Source organism: Hippocampus zosterae, chromosome 9, assembly GCF_025434085.1.
Source record: "Hippocampus zosterae strain Florida chromosome 9, ASM2543408v3, whole genome shotgun sequence".
In the NCBI taxonomy this organism is placed as follows: Eukaryota; Metazoa; Chordata; class Actinopteri; order Syngnathiformes; family Syngnathidae; genus Hippocampus; species Hippocampus zosterae.
In genome coordinates, this window is record NC_067459.1 from 19,692,527 (window position 1) to 19,706,952 (window position 14,426).

The following is a 14,426-nucleotide window of genomic DNA, read 5'->3' on the forward strand; positions in this document are numbered from 1 at the left end:
TGACAATATAGCCATAATTCAGGACTAGGAAGATCCTCACACTAAAGTGGTGTGAATTCGGCACACAATGACAGGAAATGCAAACCTTTCAAGTTGAAATGTGTTTACTTTTGCATGTAAGAGTTATAGGGCTGTGACTTGTAGCATCATTACCTCCAGCAATTGGGGCATGTTTTAAACAGCGCTCGTTTGTCTTACTGGGTGGGGGGGCTGGAGCCTCATTAGTAAGTTAGTTTGGACGGTGTGTAAAACGTAAATCAAAATGGGATCCAATGATTTGCACATCCTAAATTTCAGAACTAGGGGGCAGATGTGCTCAGGCTTCGTCCCGCGTGCTGACATCTGGCACGAGTACAATTTCATTCTTCAAATCTGTTACTGCTTGGATTTTGCACTTCATCGACCTGTGTGATTGGGAGAAGCTAGCTTTTTACTTCATTTGGATTCTTATGATTTCAATCAACGCTGCCATCTGGGATCCAAGAAGACACTGCAGTTATTTTATTTTATTTTATTTTTTTTAAACAAACCCAGAGTTCATAGTTGACAGTGTGGTGCACTTTCAAACAGCCATCGCTGCATACAAAGTGCTGTACATTGAGCAATTTAACATGCACAATAAACAGTAAGACAAATCGGTAATAAAGGCGGTAGAAAGCACCAAACAGTAAAACCAAAAACAAATATAAGTCATGCTGAGTCGAATGCCACAGAATACAAGTGAGTTTTGAGGAATGTGTGAAGCATCCAACCCATGAAGCTGACCACTTAACATAGAGGCATTAAATGCACATTAGCCCAAAGCTTATCATAATTAATCACCTCTATTCCTTCCATGATTTTGCGATTTTAACATCTGGGCACACCGCAGCAGAGCACTTGTTCATATTTGCCAGAGGGGAGCTGAATGCAATAAATAAAAACTTGTTAAAAGCCAAATAAAAAGGAAGGTCTTAACCGTACTCTTTCAAACATCCAAGGGTCAATCTCTGTCAATGGGAGGCAAATGAATTTAAAGCACCTAAGTCTGCAGTAGCCTACCGATGAAAATTAGGAGAAGATTAAAAATCAGTGGACTGCAATCTGTGCCCACTGTGCGGAAATGCCAAAGGCTGAGGAGAGTGAGAACCTAGCAAGATAATTAAATCTCCTCCTGTGCAAAAAGCTCGCTGTAATAAGCTTGGCATATTCACGCCTTGCTTGACAGCAAGAATACAAACTCCTTGTCTGGCTCCCCATTCACCGACCACCCCGTGGTATATGAGTTCACAAAGCAACTGGTGGCTGAGTCGTTTCATTTAAGAGGAAATCGTCAGGTCAAAATGTGCATTCACTTTTAAATTTATAAATCACCCCCATTTGTTTTGTGTTCCAACAGCATCTCTGCAAGAGATGCACATGACTCAAGCGCTACTTGAGAAATTTGAATCCGGCACCGTTTCATCAAATATAATGCACAAAGCATTCATCAGCACACAAGCTACTCTATCTCTATTCATTGCATGTTTCTGTCAAGCTACATTAGCCTTGGGAGAAAATCAGCCTGTGGAGAGATGCTCAACGTAGCGCAGCTGCCGTAGGCCGGCAGGCTCCTCGACATGCTCGCTTCTCACCAGCTGCCAGTTACAATTGTGGCAGGAATGAACAGTGAAGATTTACTGGAGCGCAAAACCATATCCAGTGAACCAGGAAATGATGCCGCGATTTTTTTGGCCATCAAATAATTCTTCCTAAATGGTCAGCGAGATGACAGTGACAGAGGAGAGCGGCTGGCCAACCATCTGTCTCACCGCAAAGTAATGAATTCTGCGGGGTGTGAAAACACTTTGTTCCACTTGAGAATGAGCATCGTGTCCAGAATTGCTCTTGGGTGGGTGAATGACATTTCATCTGGTGAAAACAATTGATGCCTTTAACGGTTTGCAGTCCGGTGCATTTTTATGGCGCAATTGAGGGACGGTTTATTTTATTCGCCATTGTTAAATTTGTTCAACAGGACTGGACAACCCTGCAGTATTTTAGTTAAGGTACACAATAATGAATAAAGTGTTTGTCTCTAAATAAGCACAAGGTGACAAATAGAAACAGTTCGGCTTTAGCCTTTAGCCATGATGTTCTCATGTTATGTCCAACCGGCAAGGTCACATTTGCTACTATTTCAGTATTCATTTTCTCCTTGAGCTCATCTGGTACCAGCAACAGAGCAGAAAGAGAGAGAGAGAGAGAGAGAGAGAGAGAGAGAGAGAGAGAGAGAGAGAGAGAGAGAGAGAGAGAGAGAGAGAGAGAGAGAGAGAACACTTGATGGAGCATTTAGCTTTTTCCTCCACATACTTCTGGGATGAAAGGGTTTTTTATGTTGGCTCCAATTTAGTTTGTGAATATGAGGCTACAGCCCATGGAAAGCGCAATCTTGATACTTTGAATGTCTCACATGAACCTCAAGCAAACCATTTTCTGGTGGTGACATCACGAGGCGACAGCAGGTGTTTACATTTAATTACTCCCACAGTCTGAGAATGTTCAATAAGATTTCTGCCGATGTGTCTATTAAGTGCACTCCGTTAAAATGTTTCCTTTAGTTAACAAGTATGGTGGCCTTGAATATTCAAAAGCAGTGCGCCATTTTAAAACTTTTTGATTTGTTTTAAAATGGTGCACTTTTTGATGTGTGTAACTCACATTTGTGACATGCTGTGTGACGTACTGTATCGACTATTTGCTTTATTGGGAAACTCAAACGGCCTATTCCACTATTCCCCTTCCCGGGGGAAAACCCCCCTGTAGGGTTTAATTCTCTTTTTGTTAATAAGCAACTTTAAGTATACAGTTGTCGGATTCTGGAGTTTGATAATTGCCGGAATCAACCATTTACAAGGAATGCTTTGAGATTCCTCCGCGTAATTGACCGTCACTGATAGCCGCTTCACTGGTCCGCTACGTGTCTCCTTCCGCCCACTGCCTCATCACGTCGACTGGCTGAGCAGCAGAATAGTGCCGCAGCGTGTGGCTCTCTCCACAACTGTTCAGTTTCATGCCCGTGACGATTGCTGCGCTGCGGAGCATCTCGACCGATGCCCACCACCTGATGTGAAATTTTCTTTGCACTCGGCGACAAATTAGGAAACAATGAGAGGCGTCGTGGGGTTAGTGCACTACGTGGGACTTTACGTTCAACTTAACGCGGCATTCTCGAAAGAACACGGCGAGCTGGATAATCGTTTATCTGGAAATGGTAAGTTTTGTATTCTTTATGAGGTTTGCATGTAAAATATGCACTGTGCACTGGGAGTAACATTGTTTGGCTGTGATGATTTTGATTTTATTCACTTTTTCAGTTATATTTGAAATTCAATCTCGTGATATTTATTCACTATGAATAATAGAAATTATCCAGTTTTCCAACTTGATGAGTGGTGACGCATCTTTGGTCCGCGGGCCTTATAAAACACCAACTGCCTTTGAACTAGTGCGCCACAATTCTACAAATAGAGAAATTACACAAAAGGTGACCATTTGTTGGTTAAAAAGCATTTATCTTTATTTAGTGTGGCTCTTGCGTAACTTTGCAAAATTGAAATGATATTTTGACAGGAAAAAAGTCCCCAAATTAAGATTGAATCTGATGGCAAAGAAACCGACAGAAAGATTGTGTGTGTGATGACTCCGGCTGCAATCCAATGATATCAATTGATGTCAAAAAATAAAAAACACTAAAATGACAAGATGATTGTAACCCAGAGATAAAAGTACTATGAAATCAAAACGATGTTAAATCATTCACTCACGGTGAGGCAGCATCAGGTGCTTACAATTTGATATGAGTTTCCATTGTTTTTTTTTTCTTTTATGTCGGAATAGGCAAAAATGTTATTTCAATAATAATAATAATAATAAATAAATCCATCCCTCTCATTGCCACCAATGTTGGCTCATACATTACGTTCAGGTTAAGGCTTTTATCAACGAAATAATTTTGCCGTGAGAGATGTGCAACAAAAATGTAAAATATTAGGCTTAAACAATTTTAATTGTAAAAATAACTCATTGTGTGTGTTCTACTATTACCTTTTATAACCACTTTCACTTTCCTGCTAATGTTAGCCCAGTCACTATAAATGAATTTCAGAAGCAGTGGCTCCAAACAGATGAACTGTGGTGCAGGTTAGAAAATCAATTAGACACATTTATTCCATTAGGACTTCATCATAATTGCCTATAATCGTTGTGTTCTCACTCATGTGGGCTTTCAAACTGGCCATGAAATGAGAGTGGTGGGGGTGGAGGGGAGTTATGATCACAAGCTGCTCTTTTGGATTCAAATTCCCTTTTTTGAAAAAATAAAATGACTTTAGAGAAGAAAAAAAAAAGATCCAAAAGTCATTTTTATAGTTTCATTTTTTTGCGGGAGGGCGGCATAAATCACCAAAGCAGGAGAGCTTTCATACAGAGACTGAAAGTGCTGCTCTCTGGAGCGCTTGTTAGATGCGGGCCGGACAACATTTGTTTCAGATAAATGCATCTGGCTGAGGACCGTTCAGCTCCCGCAGCCCAGTTTCCACTTGAGTCCAAGTGGAAATCAAATTGCCTCCCAACACGAAACTTATCGGTGCTCTGTGAAGATTAATCAGAGGGACGAGTTGGTCAGTATCAGCAGCAGGCTGTACAAAGAGGAGGACGTGGTGGTTCTGCTCAAACGACAGTCTTGGTCTCAGACTCTGTGTTCCTTGTCGTTTGCTCTCGGAGTGGAGGGCAAAATGCAGAGAGTTGGTTGTCTTTGGCGGCATTCATCCTGTAATCTCACGAGCACGGTGTGGGGGCGTCTGCCGCTTCATTTGTGCCCGCAATCGTCTGTCAGGCTTCACCACAGTGTCATCCGAATTAAGTGCTCTTGCATTTAATGTCACGAACAAATGAGAAATGGAACAAACGGATGCATCAGCAGATCTGCTTTTGGATTGGTCATTTTTAGGTGACATTATCAGTTGAAGAAAGAATGCACATTTGCGAGATAGCCTTTCAAAGCAAAAGAGCCCATATTTGGTAGTTGATCACATTAGATTGGTTGAACTGGACATCTGAGGCATAAATATGAACTTGAGTGACTCGAACCCTCTAATTCGCTGACCACTTGGGAAAACCAAGGTAACGCTAAGCAGACAGTTCTACACGGCAGTCATCGAATCAATCCTGTGTTCTTCCATCACGGTTTGGTTTGGGGCCGCCACAAAAAAGGACAAAATCCGACTTCAACAGATAGTTAGGACGGCAGAAAAAATCGTTGGCACCGCCCTACCCACTCTTGAGGACTTGCACACTGCAAGAATCAAGACAAGGGCACGGAAAATTCTCCTGGATCCCTCGCACCCTGCCCACCACCTTTTTCAGCCACTCCCCTCAGGCAGACGCTACAGATCCATGCGCACCAAATCCAGTAGACACTTAAACAGCTTCTTCCCTCTAGCCATTAACTCCTTAAACAGTCACTGACATAGTCACTCTTCTTGCACCACAAAATGGTACTACAAAACTACTGGTATACTCTAAAATGGTTCAATGATTTTGTTGTTTACGATGATACTAGTGCAGCGTGTTATACCGGAGACAAATTCCTTGTGTGTTCTACATACTTGGCCAATAAAGATGATTCTGATTCTGATGAAAAAGTTGCATTCAGTAAGGAAAACATTTTATTCAGATATGCTGTTCCAAAATATAACCAAACTGGAATTCAAAGCGTTGCCTCTGAAGAGACTAGAGCCTTAAGCTATCGCTTTGGACCGCTCGGCCAAGCTACCTTGATTTCTTGTAATGACCAAAGGGGGCGGGGGGGGGGGGATGTCAATGTTGTTTACATGCAAGCCGGTTGCAACAAAGCCACAGCTAAAGTCAAACTGTCCATATTTGAAGTCAAGGCCGTTCAGTGCTGCACTCCAATCCATAGCGAGCATCTCTTGATGGCCGTGCGCAATCCGCGACAGAGCGTGACGTTACTATTCATCTCTTGGGGGTTCAGCCTGGGTATGAGTTGTCAACAAGGCACGTTAATACATGCTCTCGCACAACATGAGGAAGCCGAAAGAGCCGGCGGTTGTTCTGTCCCCATGGCGATGAAGGATTCATCCCACGGGTCTGAATGATCTGCAGCAACGGGCAGACAGGTGCTCCCCTCCTTAGTCCATCGTTTTTACCTTCCACCCGGAATGGAGGCTGAACTTATTTCCCAGAGGAGCTCGCTGGCTGTTTATCCTGCCGCTGAATCGGAAGCTCATGCAACTTTATTGACTTTGTGGCAAATTCCCGAATGACTTATTTTTTTTTGTTGATCATGGTGGAATGTTGTGTTCGCCCCTCGTGCCACGAGGGGCTGCGGGCAATCTTAGTACAGGATCCTCCTGTCACTATAACAAAGAGTGATGAAAGGTTTTCATAAGAGCCGCACTGTGTGCATCCTGGCAACATCTATACACCTTCCCCCCCCCAAAAATTGATTTTTAGTAGCGTCAGGTGAACATGTTCAAAGGGTTTTAGATTTATTTGCACATGTACAGAATTACAACTTTTTAAAAAAAGACAGATAAATGTCTGTGCTGTGTCTCTTTATTCCACAAGCTTCGTTCAACTTTCACTTCAGCCTGACCTGATTATTAAAACCATTCATCAAATTAGGGAAATAACGACTCCCAGAGGGATTCTGTTCACGGGTTATTTGCACTCACCTTGGTGAAAGTTACAGTGGGAGCTCATGTCCGTGTCTTCGCACAGTCCGTTTAAAAAAAAAATCTTTGACTTCTAGTTCTTCTCCTCTCTGGCCCGCAAGCGTGACAAAAACGGAGCCATTGAGCGAATTATCCTTATTTTACCAGCTGGTGGCACCTTTTGCGCATGACAAATGTTGTCATTTAACGTCAACATGCATTCGTACTATTATTCCCACAAGCAGGTCCTGTTTTCAGACGACTTTTGAAGGCAGACGCCGATGAACGAACTCGGGGTTTCTTTTAAGATGGAGACCAAATTGATGAAGTTCAACCAGCAACATTGATTTGCAGTGCCGTTATTTTAACCTTCCGTGATTTTCGCACGGCAGTGTCTCTGATCATTACAGCTAAGAAATACAGACCAATCACATCTCCGACACTCATAAACCCGGCCAGGCAAGGGTGAGTGAGGCAGGCAAGCCGTCCGGAGAGTCAAAAGACTCAATGTTGTGCTTTCGGAAAAGAAAAACGGGTTCAAGCTACACTGAAAAAAAAAAAACACTGAAAGAACTAAGGGTGGCCCGGTAGTCCAGTGGTTGGCACGTCGGCTTCACAGCGCAGAGGTACCGGGTTCAATTCCAGCTCCGGCCTCCTTGTGTGGAGTTTGCATGTTCTCCCCGGGCCTGCGTGGGTTTTCTCCGGGTGCTCCGGTTTCCTCCCACATTCCAAAAATATGCGTGGCAGGCTGATTGAACACTCTAAATTGTCCCTGGGTGTGAGTGTGAGCGTGGATGGTTGTTCGCCTCTGTGTGCCCTGTGATTGGCTGGCAACCGATTCAGGGTGTCCCCTGCCTACTGCCCGGAGACAGCTGGTATAGGCTCCAACACCCCCCGCGACCCTAGTGAGGATCAAGCGGCTCGGAAGATGAATGAATGAATGAATGAAAGAACTCAAAATAATCTTCAATGAATAATCATGTTTATAATGGAACATGCTCGGTCCAAATGTATTTAAAGCAGGGATTGGCAACTGGTTTGGCCCCCCGCCCCCCCTTTTTTTTTTCAACAAATTTAAGAAAATTCTTTAAAAGGCACAGAGTAGCCCTCGCTCATGCACCGTTGCTTCGTCCTGGGTTGTCATGATAACAAAAGCCCTATTAAGCATTCAACAGAACACCGACCCCCCCATCCCCACCCCCAAATCGAACGATTTCAGCCTGAGTGGGACAAGTGAATATTAGGTTTGCTGTAATCGTTAATCCCGTGTGCAATTTCCGTCTGTCTGGTATAAACAATGTGAAAAAACAGACACACGTAAGAAGACACAAAACACTTCTTGTCCATGCTGATCCATTGCTCTCGAATGAGGTCATGAAAAAGCTGAAATAATTGTTGCCTTGACCCCCCCGACACTGCCACTCACGCTTGATTCATCCAACTCATTTTGCCTCTGACTTGAAGAGAAAAATGTTTGATTTTGAGTTATCCCCCTCAGGCTTCAGTCGTGTGTGTGTGTTCATCTGTGTATACATTTATTCTAGAGCTTTCCTCTCCTTCTTTCATTTTTAATGAGTCTTCGGTGGCCAACAAGCAGCCTCTTCGCGGGTCCTTGCGGTCTCTTCTCTCCCTCTCTATCTCTCTCTCGGAGTTCAATATGCAGTGGAGTGAAAAATGCCACCGAGGAACACTTTAAAAATGCATGTTGTGGACGTGCTTTCATGAAACAAGAAATCCCCGCTTCTGCTAGAAGTGGCTTCTGGCAGCTAAAATACTGCATCTGCTTAAAAGGTCAGTTAAGCAAGCCTCTGTGGCAGCTTTATAGTGGCTGACACTTTTTTTTTTTTACCAGCGACATGCAAGACGGTGTTTAATTTGAATTACTGTGTGTTGTTCCATTGACGATTGATGGTCACGAGCTATGGGTCGTGACCGAAAGATCGAGATCCCGGATACAAGCGGCCGAAATGAGTTTTCTCCGCAGGGTGTCCGGGCTCTCCCTTAGAGATAAGGTGAGAAGCTCAGTCATCCGGGAGGGGCTCAGAGTCGAGCCGCTTCTCCTCCACATCGAGAGGAGCCAGATGAGGTGGCTTGGGCATCTGATTCGGATGCCTCCTGAACGCCTCCCTGGTGAGGTGTTCCGGTCATGTCCCACCGGGAGGAGACCCAGGACACGCTGGAGAGACTATGTCACCCAGCTTGCCTGGGAACGACTCGGGATCCCCCGGAGAGAGCTGGAAGAAGTAGCTAGGGAGAGGGAAGTCTGAGCTTCCCTGCTAAAGCTGTTGCCCCCGCGACCCGGCCCCGGATAAGCGGTAGAAGATGGATGGATGGATGGATGTTCCATTGACTTTAACTTGCTTGTGTGTGATCATCCAGTCATTTTGACAGTTGAACGCAAACAGTTGAACGGTATGACATTTGTCACCAACGTCAAGTAGTGAGCTCTAGCATTGCAAGAATTCACACTGGTCGAAAAGGTTTCGCAGCGGCTGTGTTGTTCATCAAGCTTTGATGTATTCTACCACTTTGGAGGCAGGCATCCGCTCCACTTCGGGAAGCGAAGTGAAAGATTTCATGATGGTGGTAACCGAGGGAAGACGGACAGAGAGACGATTTGATGATTAGATTGCAGCAAGCGCCGACCCGATTGAAACCTAATCACGCTGCAATCATGACGCTCTTGTCTGTCGACGGATTGATTGATTCTACGTGGGACGGAAGGTGTATACCTAATGTGCCTGACACCGTTCCACTGCTTTAAATAGCACATCCAAAGGCAGCTAGGGGACAGTCTAAAATGTTTAACCTATGTGTAACAAAGAAACATACTTATACTGACGGTTACCTTAGACCTCAGGAGCAACGTAGCGAACATAGCAACATTTTTGACGATGATGTTCGTCATATCTTTTTGATTTGCAATTGATTGTCCATTCCAAAATCATAAAACCAATAACATACCATCAGTCACGCCGCAATGTAAAAACTGCGGTTAACAGTGCCTTGCTTACAATGCTAATGCTGGCTTAATATTGCTAGCGCTGCTCGTTTGATAAAGTCGGAAATGCGTTCTCTGCGACTATTCATGAATAATGGATCAATTGGAACAGAGATTGTGAGCTCCAAAAGCTTGTCTTGCACAAGAGCGGAAGCTGTTACAGATGTCAATGTGGGGACTGACGCCTCATTGTCATCCATTTGCACTTCCGATCGGTCTCATGAGAATTCTCACAATAACTAGCTAGTGTCACGTTGCATGGTGGTGGTGGACCCCAAAAAGCAGGCAGGAGAGAGGAGCAGGGTGTATTTGAAGATGTGTATTGATAAAACACAGAAAACTAAATCCTAAACAAACAAAGTAGCAAACAAAAACAGCAACCAGAGCATGACTCAAACAAACATGACAGTAGCAAAAGCAACAATGACCCGACACTGAGTGTGCGGGCAAGAGTCCTTTTATAGGCCTGATTACCTATGGCCAACAGGTGTGCAGCTGCCAGGGGAGCTCTACAGTGCCACCTGTTGGTCCCCAAACCGAATCGTGACAGCTAGCCAGCTAGCTAGCTGGCTTCTCACAATAGCTAGCTAGCCATCTAGCCATCCATCTTGTCTGTCTGTCTGCCTAGTATACACCGTATCATATCAGTCATGATCATTTCAGCACCTTTACCATTTTTGTATAGTTTCTTAAGTTTCAAATCTTTTCTGTTGCTCTGGTAAATGTCTAAGTACCATCACCGTCCTTATAGAGCCTTATAAAGTTGTCTGTAATAGATCATTTGTTGCCATGGCAATGACAGAAAAGCTTTTCTCCTTATTCCAAACCAGCGTACTGTAAAATTGGTTGAGGAAAATCCCCAAAGTGTGTCTTGTCTGTCTACAAACAAATGTGTGCTTCCATACCATGTCGTCTCACGGGCCTAAAAGAGAGAGAGTAATTTCAGTTCATTTCAGTCCACTCAACACCAACAGAGCAACAAACGAGTCTGCAGTTAAGTACTTGCAAAAAGCAATTAAGCCACAGGAGTTAAAGTTATTGTTGACTGTGATTAATGCAGAAAAAGTCACTGAAGGAGCACGAAGCAAAACAGGAATCACTCTTATTTCTGTGTATAGTTGATTGTTTTCCGCGTCACAGTGGGAAGCAGACACGCGGACCAAAATCAGCGCCGTTTGTGTGGGACCTCTTCCAGCTATCTTAACTCTTTGTAACACACTCACGTCAGTTCACCTCGACCGCCTCACCTCTCCTGACGAATGAGTTGCAGTGCATCAAGGACGTGACTCTACAGGGTCGGGTAGTTCAAAATGATACCGAATCCCCTGTCGGGGGCTTTTCCATTCCCGGACTTGCTTTTGGAATTTGTGTGTATCCCCAGGATAAGACAGTCACGATGCTGAATGTCAAGTACAGATACTGTATTCTGAGATTTTTGCACTCAGGAGTTGTACTTGTGCATGTCAAGGGCGCTACAACTTTCATACTGAGGCGGGAAATGCAAAGGCAAAACCGCACTGCTGGGCAGAAAAATCCCTTTTCTCAAACGTATTTTTTTTTTGATGGTCATTCTTTCAATGGCTCTGCCAGCTCTATTCACAGAGGTGCCCCACGACATGACAACACAGAGCGGTGAGGATGTCGAGATGGCGTGCTCCTTCCGCGGCGCAGGTTCACCTTCCTCCCTGGAGATCCAGTGGTGGTACACCAAAGACCACAGAACCGGGCCCAAGACGTCTGCGCAGATCACAAACGATGTAAGCACTGTTTTTTTGTTGTTGGAATCAAACAAATCCAGTAAAATGTTGACACAGTAATAATTAAAACTCTCTCAGTCAATCACAAAAGAGGATCTCGTTTGTAAATAAGCGCAAATGGACTGCGGATAACACACAGCTCATTTTTATGGTGTGTAATGTTGTACCAAGCAGCCAAGACAGATTGTTGTTGCCACACCCACTCATCTATTCCCAATTCAGTGGTCAGCTTAATGGTTCTTATGACCTGAGCGGAGAGCTAGATTTCTAGATCATCCGGGTTTTTTTCAGTGGCAAGTGGACCACGTAATGTGTGTTCATTTTTCAGTGAGGGCCAATCAGTGGTGCACGTTTCCAATTTTAACACTAACAAAGGTACCAAAGTTGTTTTGGGGGGGCAGTAAAAATGAGATAGAAGAACAGAGGGCCATAAAATGATTTCCATCGCCAAAAGAGGACCTCCCGGGTCCACTTCACCAAAGCATAATTAGCTTTGCTTCGTCAGAGAGTTTTGGAGAGAACCGATCCTGATTGAATGTTGGATTTTAAGATCCGTATGTGCATCTAGAGTACGGTAATTATTATTTTTATCTTGTATAGAGACTTTGATTGGGACTAGTGTCTTGGACTAAGTGGAAAGCTTACCGTGTGACAATCCTACATTATCGACCATTAATTCCCCAAACACAGAACGGAGTGGATAATTCCTCATTGGTTGTGGCCAGCATTGGAGGAACAGGTTGACTCCCTCCCAAGACAGAGTAACTTGACACTCTCCTGCGGCGCCTCCTGACATTGTAATTGGCACTGAAAAATAAATAGATTTGGAAAACGTCTATGCCATGCATAATTCATACCGATGCCCGAAAGAAATGGCATCAATTGCACACATTTTGCAGAGCTCAGAAATGGGTGGCTGTTGAAGAAGACCTTGCGCAGTATCGGAATGCATGTGAGAGTAGAAAAAAGTCATACATACAGATCAGCGAGCAGAAAAAAAAGATATAACAATCTGAAGAATAAGGAATTCCGGTTCTTTTTAGCCAACTGGCTCTTTGGTAAAAAGAGCCGCCTTTTTCGGCTCTCAAACGGCTCTTCAGACGATTAAATTAGTTTATGACCAAAAATTATGTCAAATTATGCAAAAAAAAGAAGTGCAATGCTGCTGTGGTTATGATAATATTATTCCTTAATTTATTCACTCTACATAGAGCAAACAAGTATTAAATACAAAAAAAACGGTTTGAACTTTTATTTTAAGCATTGATCTATTTTTCTAAAAAAAACTCAAATTGAGATGTATCCATATTTTATTTCTTTTCACTCATTTTTCCGAACTTTTCCTCACCACTGTGCCTGCATTGTCTTTACGAGTGACAAACCCCACACACATGAATGGCAGAACTGACTAGCATTTTTTTTTTTTTTTTGGTGCAGGTTGCTCCTCTTGAGGAGAAGTTGAAAGATGCCACTAAAATCAGCGTAAGTACAAAGCCGTGTTTCCACCAAGCCTTATCATTCGATCCACGCATTTGGAATAACAATCCCCCGCCCCCCCAATTTTTTTTTTTTTTGCATATTTCATAAAACTTATGAAATCAGTAATGACCTGTGAAATCATAAGCCCTCTCTAGCCCCTTCTTGTACCTCCAATTTGATTTACTGGAAACCACGGCGCCTGAGGAAAAACAACCAGTCAGAGACGGGCATTTTGCCACCATACCCACGCTGTCCTCCGCTGTGCGTGCAGCTTTATTTTCAAGCAAAAAAAAAGGCCAATGGCCATCCGTCAAAAGTGGGTGAAATACTGTGGCAATATCACACTTTGATACATGTATCAAGTAATTTCATAATTCATCGACCTTAATTCTTAACATATCAATAACATATAAAAACATCAATAGGGGTTTTTTCCCACACTGATAGTTTGAGAGCTGTTCAGTTATTTAAAACTGAGATGAGAATTTCCTTAACGGTAAATGTTTTGGCTTCAATGTCAGTGTCACATTGAGCAAAATCATGCTTCCTAAGGGTGTGTCATGATTTTTATGCTACTCTCCATTTCACCTTATTTGCTTCCATTCAGTCATTTAACAAATAAAACCAAAAGTTGGTGTGCCTCTCAGGTGGTGAAAGTGGCCGGCAGCAACATTTCACACAAGCTGCGCCTGTCCAGCGTCAAGCCGTCGGACGAGGGGACCTACGAGTGTCGTGTCATCGACTTCAGCGGCTCTGTGGCCCAGCGCCATCACGTTCGGGCTTACCTGCACGTGGAGCCAAGTCAAGACTCCGACGTCCGGTTCCACGGATCACGGCAGCGGTCTGCCCAGTGGAGCAGCCAGCACAGGAGAGAGGAAGATGTTCATGACTGAGCAGGTGGAAACTGATCATCATCATCATCGATCGCCATCATCACTGCCGTGTGATGCAGTGTTCTCAACTGGTCTCTTTGTACGCCACCGTTTGTTTGTATACTGGATCACAGTGATGCAAGATTCCAGGAAAGACATTTTTATTGGCGTTGCGGGCCATGCATTTGTTGCTTTAAATGCATGAATGTAGTTTTCAGGCGTAGAACCTTTGCAGCCATTTTTTTTGTGAACAAGTGATCATTAACGCCACGTGTTTTTGCAAGCTGGAGTACCCGAGGAAAAAGAAAAAAATTTAGCAATCGCAGGGCAAATATGCAAACTCCACACTGATAAGACGGACATCTGAACTGAAAGAAAACATAAGGCTTTGTTTTGTTGTTGTCGTTTTGGTTTATTTTAAAGGTTAGCTGTTTTGTTCAGTATGATTTTTTTTCCAGTTGCTTTCATCAAGATATCTGTCTCGTAATTCATTTTGTCCAGCGCAAAACAGTAAAACAATTTGTGTCAACCCTCACGCCTATTTTGTTATGCGTGCCTTTCAACAGACGGCCTACACTTAATCATATTGGCGTGTTTTATTTTTTTTAGAAATTAAATCATC

At 43.5% G+C, this 14,426-nt stretch overlaps 1 protein-coding gene across 1 annotated transcript; it reads left to right on the forward strand.

Annotated features, from left to right (window-relative positions):
* The first annotated feature begins 2,802 nt into the window (after nucleotides 1–2,802).
* On the forward strand, nucleotides 2,803–14,333 carry LOC127607559 (V-set and transmembrane domain-containing protein 2-like protein). The gene is made up of 4 exons (XM_052075990.1): nucleotides 2,803–3,232; nucleotides 11,287–11,453; nucleotides 12,891–12,935; nucleotides 13,580–14,333. Exons 1-4 carry the CDS (start codon nucleotides 3,127–3,129, stop codon nucleotides 13,823–13,825), a joined length of 564 nt encoding a protein of 187 aa, XP_051931950.1. The 5' UTR covers nucleotides 2,803–3,126; the 3' UTR covers nucleotides 13,826–14,333.
* Nucleotides 14,334–14,426: the final 93 nt, after the last annotated feature.

Coding starts and splice junctions, on each gene's coding strand:
- LOC127607559 (XM_052075990.1), top strand. CDS start 3,127: ATGAGAGGCGTCGTGGGGTTAGTGCACTACGTGGGACTTTACGTTCAA. Junction 3,233..11,286: donor TAATCGTTTATCTGGAAATG/GTAAGTTTTGTA, acceptor TGGCTCTGCCAG/CTCTATTCACAGAGGTGCCC. Junction 12,936..13,579: donor AAGATGCCACTAAAATCAGC/GTAAGTACAAAG, acceptor TGTGCCTCTCAG/GTGGTGAAAGTGGCCGGCAG.